This window comes from Gorilla gorilla, chromosome 7 (assembly GCF_029281585.2).
Source record: "Gorilla gorilla gorilla isolate KB3781 chromosome 7, NHGRI_mGorGor1-v2.1_pri, whole genome shotgun sequence".
Taxonomy (NCBI): domain Eukaryota; kingdom Metazoa; phylum Chordata; class Mammalia; order Primates; family Hominidae; genus Gorilla; species Gorilla gorilla.
Genome location: NC_073231.2, coordinates 148744439 through 148762738, shown reverse-complemented (window position 1 = coordinate 148762738; position 18300 = coordinate 148744439). Strand labels below are relative to the sequence as shown.

Below are 18300 nucleotides of genomic sequence, written 5' to 3'. Positions count from 1 at the left end.
AGTGAAAATACTCCTAGGATCCTGCAAGGAGGGATACAAATTACATACATTTGTCAAAACCCACGGCATGTTCACCACCAGGAGAAGACCCCATGTGACTCCAGGACCCTGGTTGATAACAACGTATCAAGATTCCTCACACGGAACCAGTGCGCTCCTGTGGTGGAGGGTGTGCCTGTGTCAGGGCAGGGGGTACGTGGACATTTTCTGCAGCTTTTGATCAATTTTGCAATGAACTAAATCTGTGGTATAAAAATAAAGTCTATTAAAAGAATCCAAGGCCCCCTCTCATCTCACGATAAGATAAAGTCCCCATCCATTTTACTCCTCTCAGCCCTGGAGAAAGGAGAGGCCAGGTCCCACCACCTTCCACCAGCATGGACCCCCAGTCCAGACCCCACGCCTTTTCTCAGCATCCTCAGACCAGCAGGACTTGCAGCAATGGGGAATTAGGCACCTGACTTCTCCTTCATCTACCTTTGGCTGGGGGCCTCCAGCCTTGACCTTCGCTCTGAGAGTTTCAGGCAGGTCCAGAGCCAGTTCTCCCATGACGTGATATGTTTCCAGAGCAGGTTCCTGGGTGAGATAAAAGGATTTGGGCTGAACAGGGTGGAGGGAGCATTGGAATGGCACTCAGGGCAAAGGCAGAGGTGTGCGTGGCAGCGCCCTGGCTGTCCCTGCAAAGGGCACGGGCACTGGGCACTAGAGCCGCTCGGGCCCCTAGGACAGTGCTGCCGTTTGAAGCCATGCCCCAGCAGCCAGGCAACAGGTGGCTGAGGCTGCTGCAGATCTGGAGGGAGCAGGGTTATGAGCACCTGCACCTGGAGATGCACCAGACCTTCCAGGAGCTGGGGCCCATTTTCAGGTAAAGCCCTCCCTGGCCCTCACTGGGAACACCCAGATCCCTGCCCCTGCTGCCCAGGACCCTGCCAGGCACTCAGCACTGCCATTCCCAGCAGGTCCCGGCACTCTGCATCCTTAGAAGGATGGGGGAGGAGTGCAGCACGTGCTGGTCTGTGGTGCTGCCAGGGCAGGGGATAGTGCAGAGAAAACCCCAGCTCACTGCAGAGAGGGCAGGACTCAGAAGCACTGAAGTTGAGAGGTTCCAGGGAGCCAGCAGGAGGGCTTTAGCTGTGAAGCCGCTAATCCAGGAGCAGGGAGGGTGGACAGGAGACACTTTGGATTGGGACTGCAGGTTGGGGCCACGAGGAACATGGCCCCGTCCAGCAGGGCCTCGTGCTTGGCCCCACAGGTACGACTTGGGAGGAGCAGGCATGGTGTGTGTGATGCTGCCGGAGGACGTGGAGAAGCTGCAGCAGGTGGACAGCCTGCATCCCCGCAGGATGAGCCTGGAGCCCTGGGTGGCCTACAGACAACATCGTGGGCACAAATGTGGCGTGTTCTTGTTGTAAGCGGCGAGTTGGGAGCTGGGAGCAGGGTGGGCAGCCTGGGTGTAGGGGGGAGGCGAGAGAGGCAGGACCCAAAAGCACATCTGCCCTGGGCCCCTGTGGTGGGCAGTGAGGGTGAGCACCCGGCCCAGAGGACGGCCATCGCATGGGGTCGCGTCTGCCCTGTGGGTTGGGGAAGCAGGGCGGTGGTGGAGAAATGGGCACGGGCACCTCTGCAGAGAAGACGCAGAGCAATGAGCCCTTCTGTGTAGTGAGAACCCGCTCTGCACCAACCTCGGCAGCTGCTTTCTCTTGCGGTCTGGGGACTCTCCTTCCCATAGGTCAGAAAACTGAGGCGCTGAGAAGGGGACTCCCACTGGCCCAGGTCACAGGCTGAGTGCTGAGCCTGGTGTTCGCTGGGGCCGCAGCCTCCCTCAGGGCGCTCAGGGTCCCTGCAGTCCCGGCAAACCTTCCTGATGGGGACAGTCCGGGGCAGGAGGCAGGTGGGGACGCAGGTGGCTGGTGGCTCCATTGTTCTCAGAAGCAAGGCACGAGGTGGGGCGGTTGATGGCACTGGGGAGGATGTTTCCTGGCCCGTGGAGAGGGTGGCACCTGGTCAGGTGGGCAGGAAGAGGCTGATGCTTGGAGTCAGTCACCTGCAGGGATGTTGTCATTAGGACGGGGGAAGGACTGGACGAGGATGTCACAGTGGCGACAGCGCCCACTCCATGGTAGGAAGGGAACGCTCTTGGGAATAGTGGGGTTTAGGTAAAAGGGCACCCGTGGGTCGGGGCCTTCACTGAGGCTGGCCTACAGATGACATCTGGGAGAGAGTCAGGACCCAGGAAGGCAGGTCCAGGAGGCTGGGTGCACATAATGGAAGGAAGGGGAGCGCACCTGTATGTGTGTGTGTCTTGCATCTGCGCACATGCTGTGTGCTTCTCTGTACCTGCATTTGCACATGTGTAGTGTGTGCACATGTGTCTGTGTGTGTGCATGTATGTGTGGTGTGTGTGCACGAGTGTCTGTGTGTGTGCGTGTGCAGGTGCCAACATGGGTGTAGTGTCTCTGCACACGTGTACATGTGTCTCTTCACACATGGTGTTGAGGTCTTGCATGGGCGCATGTGAGCATGTGCATCTTCTGCCTGTCAATCACTGTCAACAGCTCACAGCAGCCAGCTGGACTTAAATAAAGGAGTTTTGCAGGAATGTGGCTGACAGGGGAAATTCCTCCCCACCATTCCCTGGGGGCATCCATGGAGCCCCCCACGCACTCTGGCTGTGGGTGAGGATGGCATGAAGCACAAAGCTTGGTTTCTGTCCTGCAGAAGATACAGATGCTTCACAGAGACAGGCAGAGGCTGCTGCCCCAGAGGCACTGTGCCCAGGGCGGGGAAGGGCGGGGAGGAGAGGGCAGCCAGGGGCTCTCCCCTCAGGACACTGTGTGGGTGAGGTGGGCAAAGCTTGACAACAGGGGTCACCTCCTTTCTTGGAGAAAAGCCCTACCCTGTTACTACAGGGAGGGCCTGCATGGGTGAGGTGGTGCCAGACTTGGGTCACCAGGTCCCGGGAATGACCTCAGTTACCCTGTCAGCACCTGCAGGCAGAAGCTACTGTCTCATCCCTGCTTAGACCTGAGTGGCCTTTGCCCAGCACCTGGAGGCCGCTCTGAGAAAAGGCTGCAGCTCGAACACAAACAGGCAGCTTCTACCAGGGCCCCCAGTCAGCTCCCTGCAGGCCGATTCCCCTTGGGGAAAAGGAGGATGGGATACGGGTCAGGGTGTGTCTTGCTGGGGCAGCCTCACAAGCTCTGCCCTGGCCTCTGTAGGAATGGGCCTGAATGGCGCTTCAACCGATTGCGGCTGAACCCAGATGTGCTGTCGCCCAAGGCCGTGCAGAGGTTCCTCCCAATGGTGGATGCAGTGGCCAGGGACTTTTCCCAGGCCCTGAGGAAGAAGGTGCTGCAGAACGCCCGGGGGAGCTTGACCCTGGACGTCCAGCCCAGCATCTTCCACTACACCATAGAAGGTGTGGGCCATGCGGGAAGGTCCAGCCTCAGAGACCCTGGAGTGGCCAGGGACGGGGATGGGGGACTGAAGGGAGTGTGGGGAGGCAGCCAGGAGGCCCTGGGCTGCCTTGTGCTCAGCAGTGCATCCTCCCCGCAGCCAGCAACTTAGCCCTTTTTGGAGAGCGGCTGGGCCTGGTTGGCCACAGCCCCAGTTCTGCCAGCCTGAACTTCCTCCATGCCCTGGAGGTCATGTTCAAATCCACCGTCCAGCTCATGTTCATGCCCAGGAGCCTGTCTCGCTGGATCAGCCCCAAGGTGTGGAAGGAGCACTTTGAGGCCTGGGACTGCATCTTCCAGTATGGTGAGGCCAGGGACCCGGGCAGTGCTATGGGGAAGGGACACCATGGGGGCCCAATTTCTCCCTCTCCACCACCCAGTGGGGAATGGAGGCCACAGGGAGGGTTGGGGGATTCCTCACCGTCCTGCCAGGGAGATTGGTGTGAGGCTGGGGCTGGGCTGGGCTGATCCGGAGAATTTGGGATGAGAGCAGGGAGATTTGGGTGTCAGGGCAGTCTGGGCAGGAGGAGGACACTGAAGGATGCTTCCCAGCACCAAGATCTGAGGGCTGTCCCGTGCTCCCTGGACAGGTGACAACTGTATCCAGAAAATCTACCAGGAACTGGCCTTCTACCGCCCTCAACACTACACAGGCATCGTGGCAGAGCTCCTGTTGAAGGCGGAACTGTCACTAGAAGCCATCAAGGCCAACTCTATGGAACTCACTGCAGGGAGCGTGGACACGGTCAGGCCGGCAACCAGCCCCACCCAGAGAGGGTGATGCCAAGCCTGCCTCCCAGGCACTGCCTGCCAATGCCACACGGCACCCACGTGTCCCATCCCCAGGCTACAGGCCCCATATTTCTGTTGCCTTCAGCCTTCCCCCTCCTTTGTTAAGGGATGAGATTTGCAGGGGAGGGGAAATGTGAGCTACCCCTCACATGAGACAGAGTTTGCAGTTACCTGTGTAGGGAACCATGCTCCAGGCTGGAAGAAAGGTGGATGAGGCCCTGGACACACAGCAGCTCTGTCCCCACTGGAAAGCTCTGGGTGTACAAGGAGAAGGAGGGTTGAGAGGCAGCTGGAGGACTCCACTGGGCACCCTTCCCAGTGTGCCCGGTCACCTTGGGCCAGAAATGTAGATGCATGGGAGGGCAGGGTTGTGGGGAAGACAGCAGCACAGGCTCCAGCCAGTGCAGAGGGGCCTGTGGGTACACAGTGGGGAGAACTCAATGGAAGCAGAGGGAGCTGGGGCTCCAGAACTCCCTGGATGATGCTGAGGTGTGGGCCCCCTGCCCTAATGGTGGCTGTGAGAACCCGCCCTGAAGAGGCTGCAGGGGACCTGGGCCTTGGTGGAGATGGGGGTCACTTTTCCCTGAAGAAGTCAGGGAATCTGGCCCAAGTGGTCATCAAGGTTTCAGATCCGGGGTCCCAGGGCTGTGTCATGCTCAGGGCATGGATGTCTCCACCCGTCAGAGGGAGGTTGTCCTGGGAGGGGTGTCCCGGGGGCTGAGTCCTCCTGTGCAAGGTCTGACCCTGCAGACATGGCTTCTGCAGACGGCGTTTCCCTTGCTGATGACGCTCTTTGAGCTGGCTCGGAACCCCGACGTGCAGCAGGCCCTGCGCCAGGAGAGCCTGGCCGCCGCAGCCAGCATCAGTGAACACCCCCAGAAGGCAACCACCGAGCTGCCTTTGCTGCGGGCGGCCCTCAAGGAGACCTTGAGGTGGGTGCTGGCTGAGGCCTCTCTGTGGCCCTGGCCCCCTGCTGGAGAGCAGCCCCCACTGGGTGGTGGCAGACAGAATCTGGGGCTGATAAGCAGCATCACCGAGCAGCCCATTCCCCTGCACCTGCTCTTCCTCCCCCTCAAGGACAGGGAGTTCTTCTTCCTCTCGAATCCCTCTTCAACGCCCTGGGGATTAACGTGGGGCATGTCCTTCTGGGCTTGGGGCTGCTCAAGTTAGGGGAGGTTTGGCCGGGCTCACCAGGTGCAAGGAAGCACTTCCTCACGAACTGGGCTTCCCATGGGCCAGGGAGCTGTGGGGGGTCTTGGGTAGGAAGGGTGCTGAGGGCACAGGGAGCCCCGTCCAGCTGAGGACCCTTTCTGTGGATGCCCTCACCTCCAGGCTCTACCCCGTGGGTCTGTTTTTGGAGCGAGTGGCGAGCTCAGACTTGGTGCTTCAGAACTACCACATCCCAGCTGGGGTGAGTGAGCCCCACACCCCTCCAGCTGAGAACCTCCCTCCCCAGTCATTCCCTGATCCCCACTCTGCACCGTCCGCAGACATTGGTGCGCGTGTTCCTGTATTCTCTGGGTCGCAACCCCGCCTTGTTCCCGAGGCCGGAGCGCTATAACCCCCAGCGCTGGCTAGACATCAGGGGCTCCGGCAGGAACTTCCACCACGTGCCCTTTGGCTTTGGCATGCGCCAGTGCCTCGGGCGGCGCCTGGCAGAAGCAGAGATGCTGCTGCTGCTGCACCACGTAAGCAGGCCCGGGCTGGGGCGGGGCCTGGGCAGCAGAGGCGGGACCTGCACACTGGGGGCGGGGCTTGCATGGTGTGATTGACACCTGGGAACAGTGGATGGGGCCTTGGTTGGTCGAGGTCGGCGTGACCAGGGAGGATCTGTGCTGAGCAAGACAGGGTAGGATCTGGGTGAGGTTGCTTCTAAACATTGAAATGCGGACTAGGGGAGTGGGGTGGAGCCTGTACCGAATAATGGGGCTTGGGCAAGACCTGGGCAGGATTCAGTCTGGGCCTGGTCCGTAAGGTGGGGCTGGTTAGAAATGGGATAGGTTGGGGCCCAGGCTGCTGCTCCCCCTTCAGCATAATTGTTGCACCTGGGACGATGGGAGGAAGCTGCCCCAGGTCCATGGGCTACTGACTAGGCCAGATGGAAACCCAGCCTCTGTCCTAGGTGCTGAAGCACTTCCTGGTGGAGACACTAACCCAAGAGGACATAAAGATGGTCTACAGCTTCATATTGAGGCCTGGCACGTCCCCCCTCCTCACTTTCAGAGCGATCAACTAGTCTTGCATCTGCACCCAGGGTCCCAGCCTGGCCACGAGCCTTCCTCTGCCTGACCCCAGGCCACCTTTCTTCTCTCCCACGTGCACAGCTTCCTGAGTCACCCCTCTGTCCAGCCAGCTCCTGCACAAATGGAACTCCCCAGGGCCTCCAGGACTGGGGCTTGCCAGGCTTGTCAAACAGCAAGGCCAGGGCACAGCTGGAGACGATCTTGCTGGCAGGGCCTGGCCTTGTCCCCAGCCCCACCTGGCCCCTTCTCCAGCAAGCAGTGCCCTCCGGACAGCTTGACTCTACTCCTCCCAGCGCTGGCTCCAGGCTCCTCATGAGGCCATGCAAGGGTGCTGTGATTTTGTCCCTTGCCTTCCTGCCTAGTCTCACATGTCCCTGTCCCTCTCCCCCTGGCCAGGGCCTCAGTGCAGACAGTGTCAGAGTCGTTAAGCGGGATCCCAGCATCTCAGAGTCCAGTCAAGTTCCCTCCTGCAGCCTGCCCCCAGGCAGCTCGAGCATGCCTTGAGCTCTCTGAAAGTTGTCACCCTGGAATACGATCCTGCAGGGTAGACTAAAAAGGCCCCTGTGGTCACTTATCCTGACACATTTTCAAGTGATACAACTGAGTCTCGAGGGGCGTGTGTTCCCCAGCTGATCGTGTCAGCCTCATGCCCCAGGCCTCGTCTTTCATGGACCAGGTCTTGTTCAAGCAGCGAGTGTTGGGTCCTCTGCTTCCTGAGCTGTCCCCTGGAGAAGGTCCAGAGGATGCTGAGAGGAGACGGAAGAGTCACATGGGGTGGGAACCTTGGGTGTGGTTCCAGAGATGTTTTTGGCAACAGGAGAGACAGGATTGGGCCAGCAAGGACTCAGATGAGTTTTATTGACTCATTCCTCTGGTTGATACGGAGCCATGCCATGTGCCACGACCTGGGGTGAGCACAGGGAGGCTGCAGTTTCCTACGTGAACCTGCCTTGGGCCTCATCTGCTCCTAGCCCAGCAGAGAGAGTTGACCCCTCCTGAACTGGCCACTCCACAGTACTCCTGTGCAGGGATAGGAAGTGCCCCCGGGTGAGAACGTGCCCAGCCACGTCATCTTTATCTCCTGGGATTTTCACTGAGGCAAAGATCTCAGCAGCCAGCTCCTAGTAGCTGATGAGGATCAGAGTGTTTGTTCCCCCATGAAAGGGGAAATACTTAGGTAATCATTCCAGGTGTGTTCAGTAGTTCCAGTACTCAGGGACTCAGGCCAGTCACCCTGTGACCACAGGTTGCTTTCCCACCCTGGGCAATGCAGTGCAGCATGGGAAAGGAATAAGGGGGGAACAAGGTGCACAGACCTCAGAGATGGTTTTCTTGTTTATGGGGCTCTCACAGATACCCATCCAACTCCTCTAGTCAGCACTAGATCATGGGATCCTAAAATAAACCTTGGAAAAATATTTTAAAGCCTTTTATCTCAAAATTATTATAGATACATTCAAATTTGTTGACATATATATTCTGGCAGGTCCCCCCAACACCCTTCACACAGCCTCCCACCGTCAGCAGCTTGCATTTACATAGAACAGTCTTCAAAACAGGAAATTGACAGTGGCACGATTCACTGAGCTTATTTAGAACTTACCAGTGAAATGTGTGCCTGCGAATGGGTGTGTGTGTGTGTATGTGTGTGTGCGCCTGCCTAATTCCATGCAACTCTGTCCCATATGTAAATTTTTGAGTGTTTTTAAATGTAAGCTTAATTATTACTCAGTTGTGGTGAGGCCCACAGGCCAGGAGAAGACTGTGATTGAAGAAATAGTCTGTTACTGACAGCGTGCAGTGGCAGGGCTGTTCTTGCCATCATGACCTCATTGGAAGCATCCGGGTCAATCTGAAGGCAGAGGTTCTAGTTCTTCCTGGGGGAGGAGCCAGTGAAAGCAGGGTAGGCAGGCTTGGGACTGATTGCTTTGCATGATTACCCAGGGCTGCGAGTCACAGGGATTGTCTCTGGCTGTCTGGTGCCTGACTCTGGGGGAATCTGTTCAGGGGAGCTGTGGCCTGGAGTGTGCAACAAGGTGGCTGGCACAGGGCTTGTGCTGGCAAGACTTCACAGGAAAGGCATTCGCCAGGGGGGACCTTGACCATCTGTAGTAATTGGCCAGCCCTGGTAGGGCATCCTGTCCAGGATGCAAGCCCAGAAAAGCATCAGAAGCACAGAAAATAACAAGGATGATTACATGATTGGCCTGGTGATGCTTGGATGTCATTATTGAGAAAGCACTAGGGTTAGTTTCTTTATCCACTTGTTGATTGATGGGTGTTTGGGTTGGTTCCACGTTTTTGCACTTGCAAATTGTGCTGCTATAAACATGCGTGTGCAAGTGTCTTTTTTGTATAATGACTTCTTTTCTTCCGGGTGGATTGCTGGATCAAATGGTAGTTCTACTTTTCGTTCTTTAAGAAATCTCCACACTGTTTTCCATAGTGGCTGTACTAGTTTACATTCCCACCAGTATTTAGAAGTGTTCCTTGTTCATTGCATCCATGCCAACATCTATTTTTTTATTTTTATTTTTTGATTACGACCATTCTTGCAGGAGTAAGGTGGTATCACATTGTGGTTTTGATTTGCATTTGCCTGATCATTAGTGATGTTGAGAATGTTTTCATATGTTTGTTGGCCATTTGTATATCTTCTTTTGAGAACTGTCTATTCATGTCCTTAGCCCACTTTTTGATGGGTTTGTTTGTTTGTTTCTTGCTAATTTGTTTGAGTTGATTGTACATTCTGGATATTAGTCCTTTGTCAGATGTATAGATTGTGAGGCTTTTCTCCCACTCTGTGGGTTGTCTGTTTACTCTGCTGACTGTTCCTTTTGCAGTGCGACAGCTCTTTAGTTTAATTAAGTCCCAGCTATTTATCTTTGTTTTTATTGTATTTGCTTTTGGGTTCTTGGTCATGAAATCCTTGCCTAAGCCAATGTCTAGAAGGGTTTTTCCAATGCTATCTTCTGGAATTTGTATAGTTTCAGGTCTTAGATTTAAGTCCTTGATCCATCTTGAGTTGATTTTTGTGTAAGGTGAAAGATGAAGATCCAGTTTCATTTTCCTACATGTGGCTTGCCAATTATCCCAGCACCATTTGTGGAATAGGATGCCCTTTCCCCACTTTATGTTTTTGTCTGCTTTGTTGAAGGTCAGTTGGCTGTAACTATTTGGGTTTATTTCTGGGTTCTCTATTCTGTTCCTTGGTCTATGTGCCTACTTTTATACCAGTACCATGCTGTTTTGGTGACTATGGCCTTATAGTATAACTTGAAATGAGGTAATGTGATGCCTCCAGATTTGTTCTTGTTGATCAGTCTTGCTTTGGCTATGGGGGCTCTTTTTTGATTCCATACGAGTTTTAGGACTGTTTTTCCTAGTTCTGTGAAGAATGATGGTGGTATTTTGATGGGAATTGCATTGAATTTGTACAACATAATTTCAATACACTTGACAACTACACATATATTTGAAGAATAATACTTGATGTGTTGCTTGTGTCAAGGTAGCAGGTTGATCAATTATGTTTTTGGAGCATAACAATTGGTAAATTAGTAAAGTATATGTAAAGATTAGTGGCATTTTTGTGTAACCAAGGAAAAAGAGTGGTTGTGATGGTTAGAGATGCAGTGTAGAAGGTCATGGTAGAATCCTGGACAAGATTAGTAGGAGAAGTTTCTGGAGAGTGAGTAGTCCTTTCCCTGGAGGTAAGATGTTGATATGAGACAAGTACCTTCTGGGGAAAGTGATAATCTCCATTAATTTTCAGAGTGGCACAGAGAGCATCAACCTTTTCCAGGTGTCTCTTGGGCATGGGAGTGTAGGGGTGTGGGTGGTTCTGGAGATCAGGGATTTTATAAGGATCATGTGTGTTATACATGTGTTGCGTCTCCCAGAAATTTCTGTGTTGAACTCCTAAGCCCAGGACCTCAGAATATTACTGTATTTGAAGATAGAGTCTTTAAAGGGATAAACAATGTGAAACCAGGTCATTGAGGTAGACCCTAATCCAATACGACAGGTGTCCTTGGAGGAAAAGGGATTAGAACCCAGGCACAAACAGAGGGTGTCTCTGTGATTTGGTCAATAAGCCAAGGAGAGAAGCTTGAGCAGAAACCACCCCCCCGAACACCTTCGTCTAAGTCTTCTAGCCTCTGGAATTGTGAAAAAACAACTTTCTGTTGTTTAAGCCACCCAGTCCAGGGTACTTTGTTATTGCAGCCAAAGCAAACTAACGTGATAGGCTAAGCAGTCAGCAAGCTGCAGAAACTCATCACAATTCCTAAAACCAAAGAAAGAAAATCAATCCATGTCCTGTGTCCAGTTCATGCCTTAGCGTAGCTGAACCCAGGCTTGGCTGCTTGCTGCATGAAAACTAAACTCGAGAGACAAGAATTGGTGGGAGGAAAAGCAGGTGTATTCAACAGCCAGCAACCTGAGGAGATGGCAGACTAGTGTCACCAAGACCATCTCAATACAGTACAAATTTTAGGCTCTTTTTAGTTAAGGGAAAAAGGAAGAGGAGGGAGGTGTGATTGAGAGGTGACCAATGACCACAGACTCCAAGGAGCCAGCAAGGGTCTGAGGAGGCTGAAAACTTCTTTGTCCTTGGTCAGGTCTCAATGCCCCTGTAAATCTTTAACAAAACATAGTTAACTGTTTACATGCTTTTCCTTTGATCTCAGAGTTAGTTTTAAAAACTACGTGACTGCTGTTTTTGTATTATTAACTCAATGCTTTAAAATTATCCTCACCCATATGCAGGAATCAGTAAAGGCCCTTTAAAGAAAAAATGGAGTGAGTTATGTGCGTTCATTTGTTGCTTCACTTTTAGATTAGGAAAGGCAGTCATGGGCATTGCTGGGGAGTTGAGATTTTAGAGCCTGGGATGAAGTTGTGTCCTGAGTTGGGGGAGAAATCTTCTCCAATGGCAAGTTCTTGAGCTGAGTTGAGGTCCTGCAAGGCAATGTCATCTCCTGGGTGTTCTCCTGTGCCAGAGTGATGCCATCTGGGATGTGCAAGTGACATTTTCTTTTTAGTGGATACCTACTTGAGTTGATGTGGGTCTTGTGTTTATAGCTCTATGGTTTTATAATGAGCCTGAGGCTGAGCTCCAGCATTAATGCCCTCTAGGGCAGGCCCATTAATTTGGTCAATTGCAATGGCCCTGAGCCTAAGTTGTGTGGTTAATGAAGGTCAAGCCATGGGGGCCTTTTGGTCATAAGGCTTTTATCAGCCAAACTCAATAGCACGTGGACCTCAGCACAGCCCCAGCAGGACAAGTGCTGAGGTCCACATTAGAAGGGCTGAGCCTCCAGATTCCATTTAACAGTTTTTTGTTTATATTTTTGGTTTTGATGAAGGTTTGGGCTCAAATGGGTCCTGTATCGGATGAGCAGATGCCTGCCCCATGGTACAATCCATGGTTAATGGATCCCAGGAAATAATTCACCCCCCAGTCTGGTGGCCAACCCTCCTGGGATGAGGAGGGTTGGCAAACAAAGATCCAAAATTTACAAAGATGGGGGAGTCAACATAAAAAGTTTTCCTATACATGAAGGTGACACATATGCCCCTTTACAAATAAGAAAGGGAAACTGAAAAATTTTAAAACTTGGTGTGAGATGAGTCAGTCAAGCAGCCTGGAGTAAGAAGAGGTTAGGGCCTGGAACAACAGTATGATCCATGTCAGGGACATGATCCATGTTCTTCAGGGACATGTGACAATATGATCCAGTCACAACCACTCTTTTTCCTTGGTTACACACAAATGCCACTAATCTTTACATATACTTTACTAATTTACCAATTGTTACACAGACTAGGATTTGAAAAAGAGTTGTTTGAGGAGAATATATTTCTATCAATTAAATTAAATTAAATTTGGGGGACATATCAGGGAAATAAAAGTTCTATTGACTGTCTTTTCCAAGAGCCTAGCGTTGGGTACTTTGAGAAGTGATATATGTCCTCTGGTTCCTTATAAGTAAAACTTGTAAGTTAAGGAGAAGTGTCCTGGTGTTAGTGTATGTGGAGACAGGTGATTTTGTTTTATATTTTGAGTATCTGTGAGGCAAGAGATTCCCAGAGTGCTTTACCTTGAAGGGGCCAACTCTTAGACATAATCCAGCCATTAGTAGTAAGAGGGAAGATGGGGACATTTGTTGGACATCCAGCGTTAGGATGACTGCCAGAGGTTGGCCAATGTTATTGACCCTTAGGTCTTGTTCTTCATAGAGGACGCCCTGGCTAAAGCAGCAGCATTCCACTGATGCCATTAGTTCATGCTGGTTGGCAGTGCTATTGAGTAGTCTCTGGATGAACGGCTTATTGCCATTCCCTTAGTTAATGCCTTTGGGAAAAAGGGAAAGCCTCCACTTCCTGCAGGTGGAATATGCAGAGGTCCGAGTTTTGGCTCCAATCTGTCCAAAGGTGTCCTCAGTAGCTGGGGTGAGCTTGTGGGGTGCTATTTCCATGACCCACGCATAGTGGGTGCTGGGGATGGAGGGTCACTGGCTCAGGGTCTGTGAGAGCTTCTTTCCAGGAGACCTCAATAGGTAGAAAGTTGTTTTGTTTTTGTCGTGTTTTATCTTTTTATGATGTACAGAACAGGGCCGAGAAGAGCAGTTTGTTGCATCAGAAGCCCTTGGGCACCTTATGGCCATCGAAAGTGGTCAAAAGAGATGCCGGGGGGCCTGAGAGGAAACTGACAAAGTGTGTTTGTCAAAGGAGGGATCAAGTCTCCTTTAGGGTTAATATGGCTTGGATGTGTGTCCTTCCAAATCTCATGTTGAAACGTGACCCCCCGTGCCCCAATGTGGCAGTACTGCTGCCCTGGTCTCCATGTGGCAGTGCTGCTGCTTCTTGTAAAGGCTCCACCTTGGGCCTGTGCGGGCGGGTGTTGGTTGTGGTGCTGTCAGCTGGTAGGGTTGGTCTGACCTCAGGCCCTGGGGGAAGTGGTCAGGTGTCAGCAGAGTTGGAATGGGGTAGGTAGCTCCCCAGTTCCCAGACCTCTGGATGGCCCACTGGACAGCATGCATGAGTCCTAAAGGGGCTGGACCTGTGTCAGGCTGGCTCAGGGTTCAGGTGCTGGCTGTGATAGGGAAGGGGACAGGATGGTCCCCAAGTCACTGGCCAAACTCTCAGGCAGGGGCAGGCAGAATGTTTAGGTGGTGGGAGGCTGAAGGAAGATCACAGACCTGTAGGGGCTGGGTTTTCAGAAAGGTTCTGAGCTGCAGATAAAATGTTCAGGCAGGGGCAGGGCAGCTATGCTGCGTACCTTTCACTGGGGAGGACAGGACCTCTCAGCTGGGTCCATGGAGACTGGTGGCTGTGGGATATGTGGCATGCTGACACTTTCCTCCTACCCAAGCATGCTAAACTTCGCTGCTGGGGGCATGCAAAGGTGCCAAGCATTGTCTGTTAACTCCGGGAGTTTTAACCCAGAGGAACACAGAGGAACAACTCACCACAGTGTCCAGGCGGGGGTGCGGTTACTGTACTGGAAGCCCAAGCCAGTAAGCTTTGCCTGGCAAGGAACAGTGGGGGTTGGGGGACATCACGTGGGCTGTGGTGTGGGTGCATATCAGGAGAACACAGAGCCGTGCCCCCGACAGTGTTTAGGTGGGGATGGGGTTACTGCGCTGGAAACCTGAGCTGAGCCTTGCCTGGTGAGGAGAAGCACAGCAGTCTGGCCATTCCTTGGCACCACAGCTGTGTGCTCTACTGGGGCTATGGCAGCTGGCACAAGGCTGTTCGGGGATCTAAGGCCTGTGAGGCTCCATGTGGGCTTAAACAGCACCTCTGCAAAACTCCAGCTAGTTCTCTGTGTCAGTCTGGAGGCCTGGGGGTTGGGGCATCAGAGAGGTTCTCCCATGCCCAGGATTGCAAAGGTCCATGAGGGAAGTATGGATCCCTTGTGGACTCTCATTCACTCAGCTTTTCCCCAAGTTAGGAAGCTTCTCCTGGCTCCATACCGGTAACCTCCTTCCCTGTTCTCATGTCTGCTGAATTCATGAGCACACCGGGTGAGGACAGGGTTGGCTGGGGATAGTGACTGGCTGGTGTTCAAGAACAGATTGTCCTATCTACTGGATTATTAAAATCGTCCTCCATCGAGGTCACGCTTTGGTAAGCATTAGCATGGGGCAAGCTTCAGTCCTCTCTGTTCTCTGTGGGTTCCCTGATTGAGGCCCAATCAGGAAGCGTCTCTCAGATGATGCACTTGAAGAGCTAGTGTTTACTGGCTACCTTGTTTCCTCTCCAGAGAGTGGCACACAATAGCTGCTTCTATTGGCCGTCTGGAACTCCCTCCCCAACGTTTTCTGAATATATTTTGGGACTCTGTGGTTTGATATGTATATGTCTACAGTTGTTATATCTTTTTGATGAGTCTTCCCTAGAATAAGCCAGAGTTCTCCAGAAATACTGAATCAAGATGAGAGACGGATTTATTTTACAGAATTGGTTCATGTGAGTGTTTCTGCGGGTAAGTCCAGGATATGCAGGGCAGGCTAGTAGTATGAAGATGCAGAGAAAAGCTAATGTTGAGATCTTGATTCAAAGGCCATCTGGAGGCAGTATTCCTTCTTCCTCAGGAGACCTCCAGCCATCCTCTAAAGGACTTACTAGTTTGGATGAGGCATATCCTCATTCTGGAGTATAATTTGCTTTACTCAAAGTCTACTGATTTAAATCTTATTCATATCTAAAAAATTTCTTTTCAGCAACATCTTGACTGGTTTTTGACTTTTATGAAGTGAATTGTGCCCTTCCTCATTTAGATGTTGAAGCTCTAGCCCCAAGTGTGACTATATTTGGAGGTAGAGCCTTTAAGCAGGTAATTAGGGTTAAGTGAGGTCACATGTGTGGGGCCTCAATCCAATAGGGCTAGTGTCTTTATTAGAAGAGGAAGAGATACCAGGAGTGCTCATACATGGAGAAAAGGCCACGTGAGCACACAGAGGTAAGACAGCCATCTACGGTCTAAGTAGAGAGGCCCGGGAGAAACAGAGCCTTCTGGCACCACGATCGTGGACTGCTCAGCATCCGGAACTGTGAGAGATAAACATTTGTCATTTAAGCCTCTCAATCCATGGCACTTCGTTACGGCAGCCGTAGCAGACTCATGCATTGACTGAAGCTGGGTACCATAGCCTAGCCAGATGGAAACCTAAAACCAACCATCACACTCCATTCCTTCTCGTCTTGGCTCCCACACGCAGCTCCTTAAATCATACTTAACTTTCAAATAAGAATAAAAACAAGGTCATACTCCACCTAACATGATACAACTGTCCTAATCCTCTCCCCAGAAGAAGCTGCAAAAACCCTTGGTGGTGTTTATTCTTCTTGATATTCGGTACAATAAATACTATGATATAGTCAATGCATCTTATTTTATATAAAGTTATAAGAGATGAAATAAAAATATATCGTTTTGACGCAGCATTGAATGCAGAAAAAAATGCATATCCAAAGAAAGTGTGTATGTATCCCAATAGGAACAAAATGCTTCCCATCCATGATGAAAAAGGCTGGATGTAATAGACCTGCCAGAAGGTTGCTGGCTGATCTCCCCAGGGAGCCATATCATTCTGTGAGCTATCTGTTGGTGTATGCTGCTGGCAGATTGTGCACTCAGCAGGAGCTGTAGCCAGCTTGGCACCGTTAGTGCAAAACCACATTGCTGAGCATGCATAACCCCCTTCCCTGCTCCCACATCTGCTTAATTCATGAGCACATTGGGCAATGACAGGCATGGCCGGGGATAGTGACTGGCTTGTGTTCACGAATAGGTCATCCTATCTACTTGATTATTAAAATCCCCCTCTACTGAGATCACGCTTTGGTAAGCATTCACATGGGACACAAATATCCTCCCATGTTTTGCCCATTCAGAGAGATCTATCCACATACCTCTTCCTCAAAATCTCTAGTCACCAATTTTACAGTTGTGTTGCTTCCTAGATCCTGACCCCCCAGCGAAATCATTGGCAAAAGCCCATAAATCTGTATATGATTGCATGCATGGCCATTTCTCCCTCCAAGTGTAATGAACAACCAGGCTTAGTGATCAAAGTTCTGCCCACTGGGAGGATTTTCCTCTGCCATTGTCCTTCAGGGACGTCTCGGAAAGTAACTGCATTGCTGTGACTGTCTGTTTTGGGACGATAACGACATCTCTTGCAGAACCATCTCTAAACCTGACTTTAGTTTTCTTTTTCTCTGCCAACGAAATACAGGTAACCACGTAAGGCCATAGGTGCAGGCTGGGAGAGAGAAGATGGTGTAGCAGGATTGTGGACAACCTGGACATTAGGGCCACTTCTTCATGTAACTTATTTGTGCTTTCAGGGCCTCCTCGAGGCCAAATGAACATACTCCTTCCATTCATTGATAGAGTGCTGCTGGGTATGTTAAGGCTTAGTGGCTTACGTAACACCCCATGAATCAAAGGCAGTCACGTGGTAACTTAGTGGCCCCTGGTAAAGTGTTTATTCTCTACTAAGACCCAGGAGCAAGCCAAAGCTCTTTCTCAAAGGAGAGTAGCTATCAGCACAGGTTGATAGAGCTTTGTGCTACAATTCCAGGGGTTTGTGCTGTGATTAACCTACAGGGCCCGACCAAGGCTCCAGAAAGCTTGCCTATCTGCCACTGACACTTCAGTTATCATTGGATCTGCTAGAAAATGTGGCACAATTAGCAAAGCAGCTTGCATGGTGGCCGGGACCTGTTGCTGAGCCTTCCACTGTCCTGGGTTCCACTTGTAAGTAGCAGCACTTTAGGTCAAAAGAAAGTGGGCTGGATCATACTCAGATGAGAAATATGTTACCACAAAAGTCCTAAGAGTCTACTAGGCAATGTACCTCCTTTTTGATTGCAGGAGGGGCCAGATGTTACAGCTTGTAATTCACCTTAGAAGAGATATTTAGGCATGCCCCACACCACCGGATTCCTAGAAATTTCATGGAGGTAGAAGGGCCCTGAATTTCTGTTGGGTTTATTTCCCATCTGTCTTAGTTGATTTTGTGGACTTTAACAAAAACGCTAGAGACTGGGTAACTTATAAAGAACAGAAATTTATTTTCCCACAGTTCTGGTGGCTGAGAGTCCAAGATCAGGACATCAGCAGGGTCAGCATCTGGTGGAGGCTGGGTCTCTGTTTCCAAGCGGCACCTTGAACATTGCATCGTCTGGAGGGGAGGAACAATGTGTCCTCACATGGTAGAAGTCGGAGGGCATAAGGGGGATAAAATCCCCTCTGTCAAGCCCCTTTACAAGGGCACCTAATCCCATTCACGAGGGTGGAGCCCTCACTGCCTAATCATCTCTCAAAGGCCCCATATCTTAATAATATCAAACCGGCAACAACTGGATTTTGGAGGGGACACATTCAAATCACAGCAGCACCCTTTCACACAAATGTCTTTTTTTTAAATTATTATGCTTTAAGTTCTAGGGTACATGTGCACAATGTGCAGGTTTGTTACATATGTATACATGTGCCATGTTGGTTTGCTGCACCCGTTAACTCGTCATTTACATTAGGTATATCTCCTAATGCTATCCCTCCCCCTCCCCTCACCCCACTACAGGCCCTGGGGTGTTTTCACACAAATGTCTTAATAATAAGTCTAGAGCAATTGGTATGTCTTGCTCTCTGGGTCTAATTAGCATTATGTTATAAATGTAATCCATCAGTGTGATATCTTTCAGAAAGGAAAGGTGATCCCTACAAAGTAAATTATGACAAGATCCCTACAAATTAAATTATAACCAGTCTGGAGAGTTAATATATCCCT

The 18300-nt window shown here is 51.2% G+C and overlaps 1 protein-coding gene across 2 annotated transcripts; it reads left to right on the top strand.

Annotated features, from left to right (window-relative positions):
* The first annotated feature begins 623 nt into the window (after window positions 1-623).
* Window positions 624-7907, top strand: LOC101142418 (cytochrome P450 11B2, mitochondrial). 2 transcript variants are annotated; one of them, XM_004047601.5, is made up of 9 exons: window positions 624-865; window positions 1253-1408; window positions 3219-3418; window positions 3556-3759; window positions 4046-4200; window positions 5013-5179; window positions 5580-5658; window positions 5738-5935; window positions 6370-7907. In XM_004047601.5, exons 1-9 carry the CDS (start codon window positions 627-629, stop codon window positions 6481-6483), a joined length of 1512 nt encoding a protein of 503 aa, XP_004047649.5. In that variant the 5' UTR covers window positions 624-626; the 3' UTR covers window positions 6484-7907. The 2 variants fall into 2 exon arrangements, with proteins under 2 accessions (XP_004047649.5, XP_004047650.5); XM_004047602.5 differs by lacking the exon at window positions 5738-5935 and having other exon boundaries at window positions 627-865; window positions 6370-6680.
* The last annotated feature ends 10393 nt before the right edge of the window (window positions 7908-18300 follow it).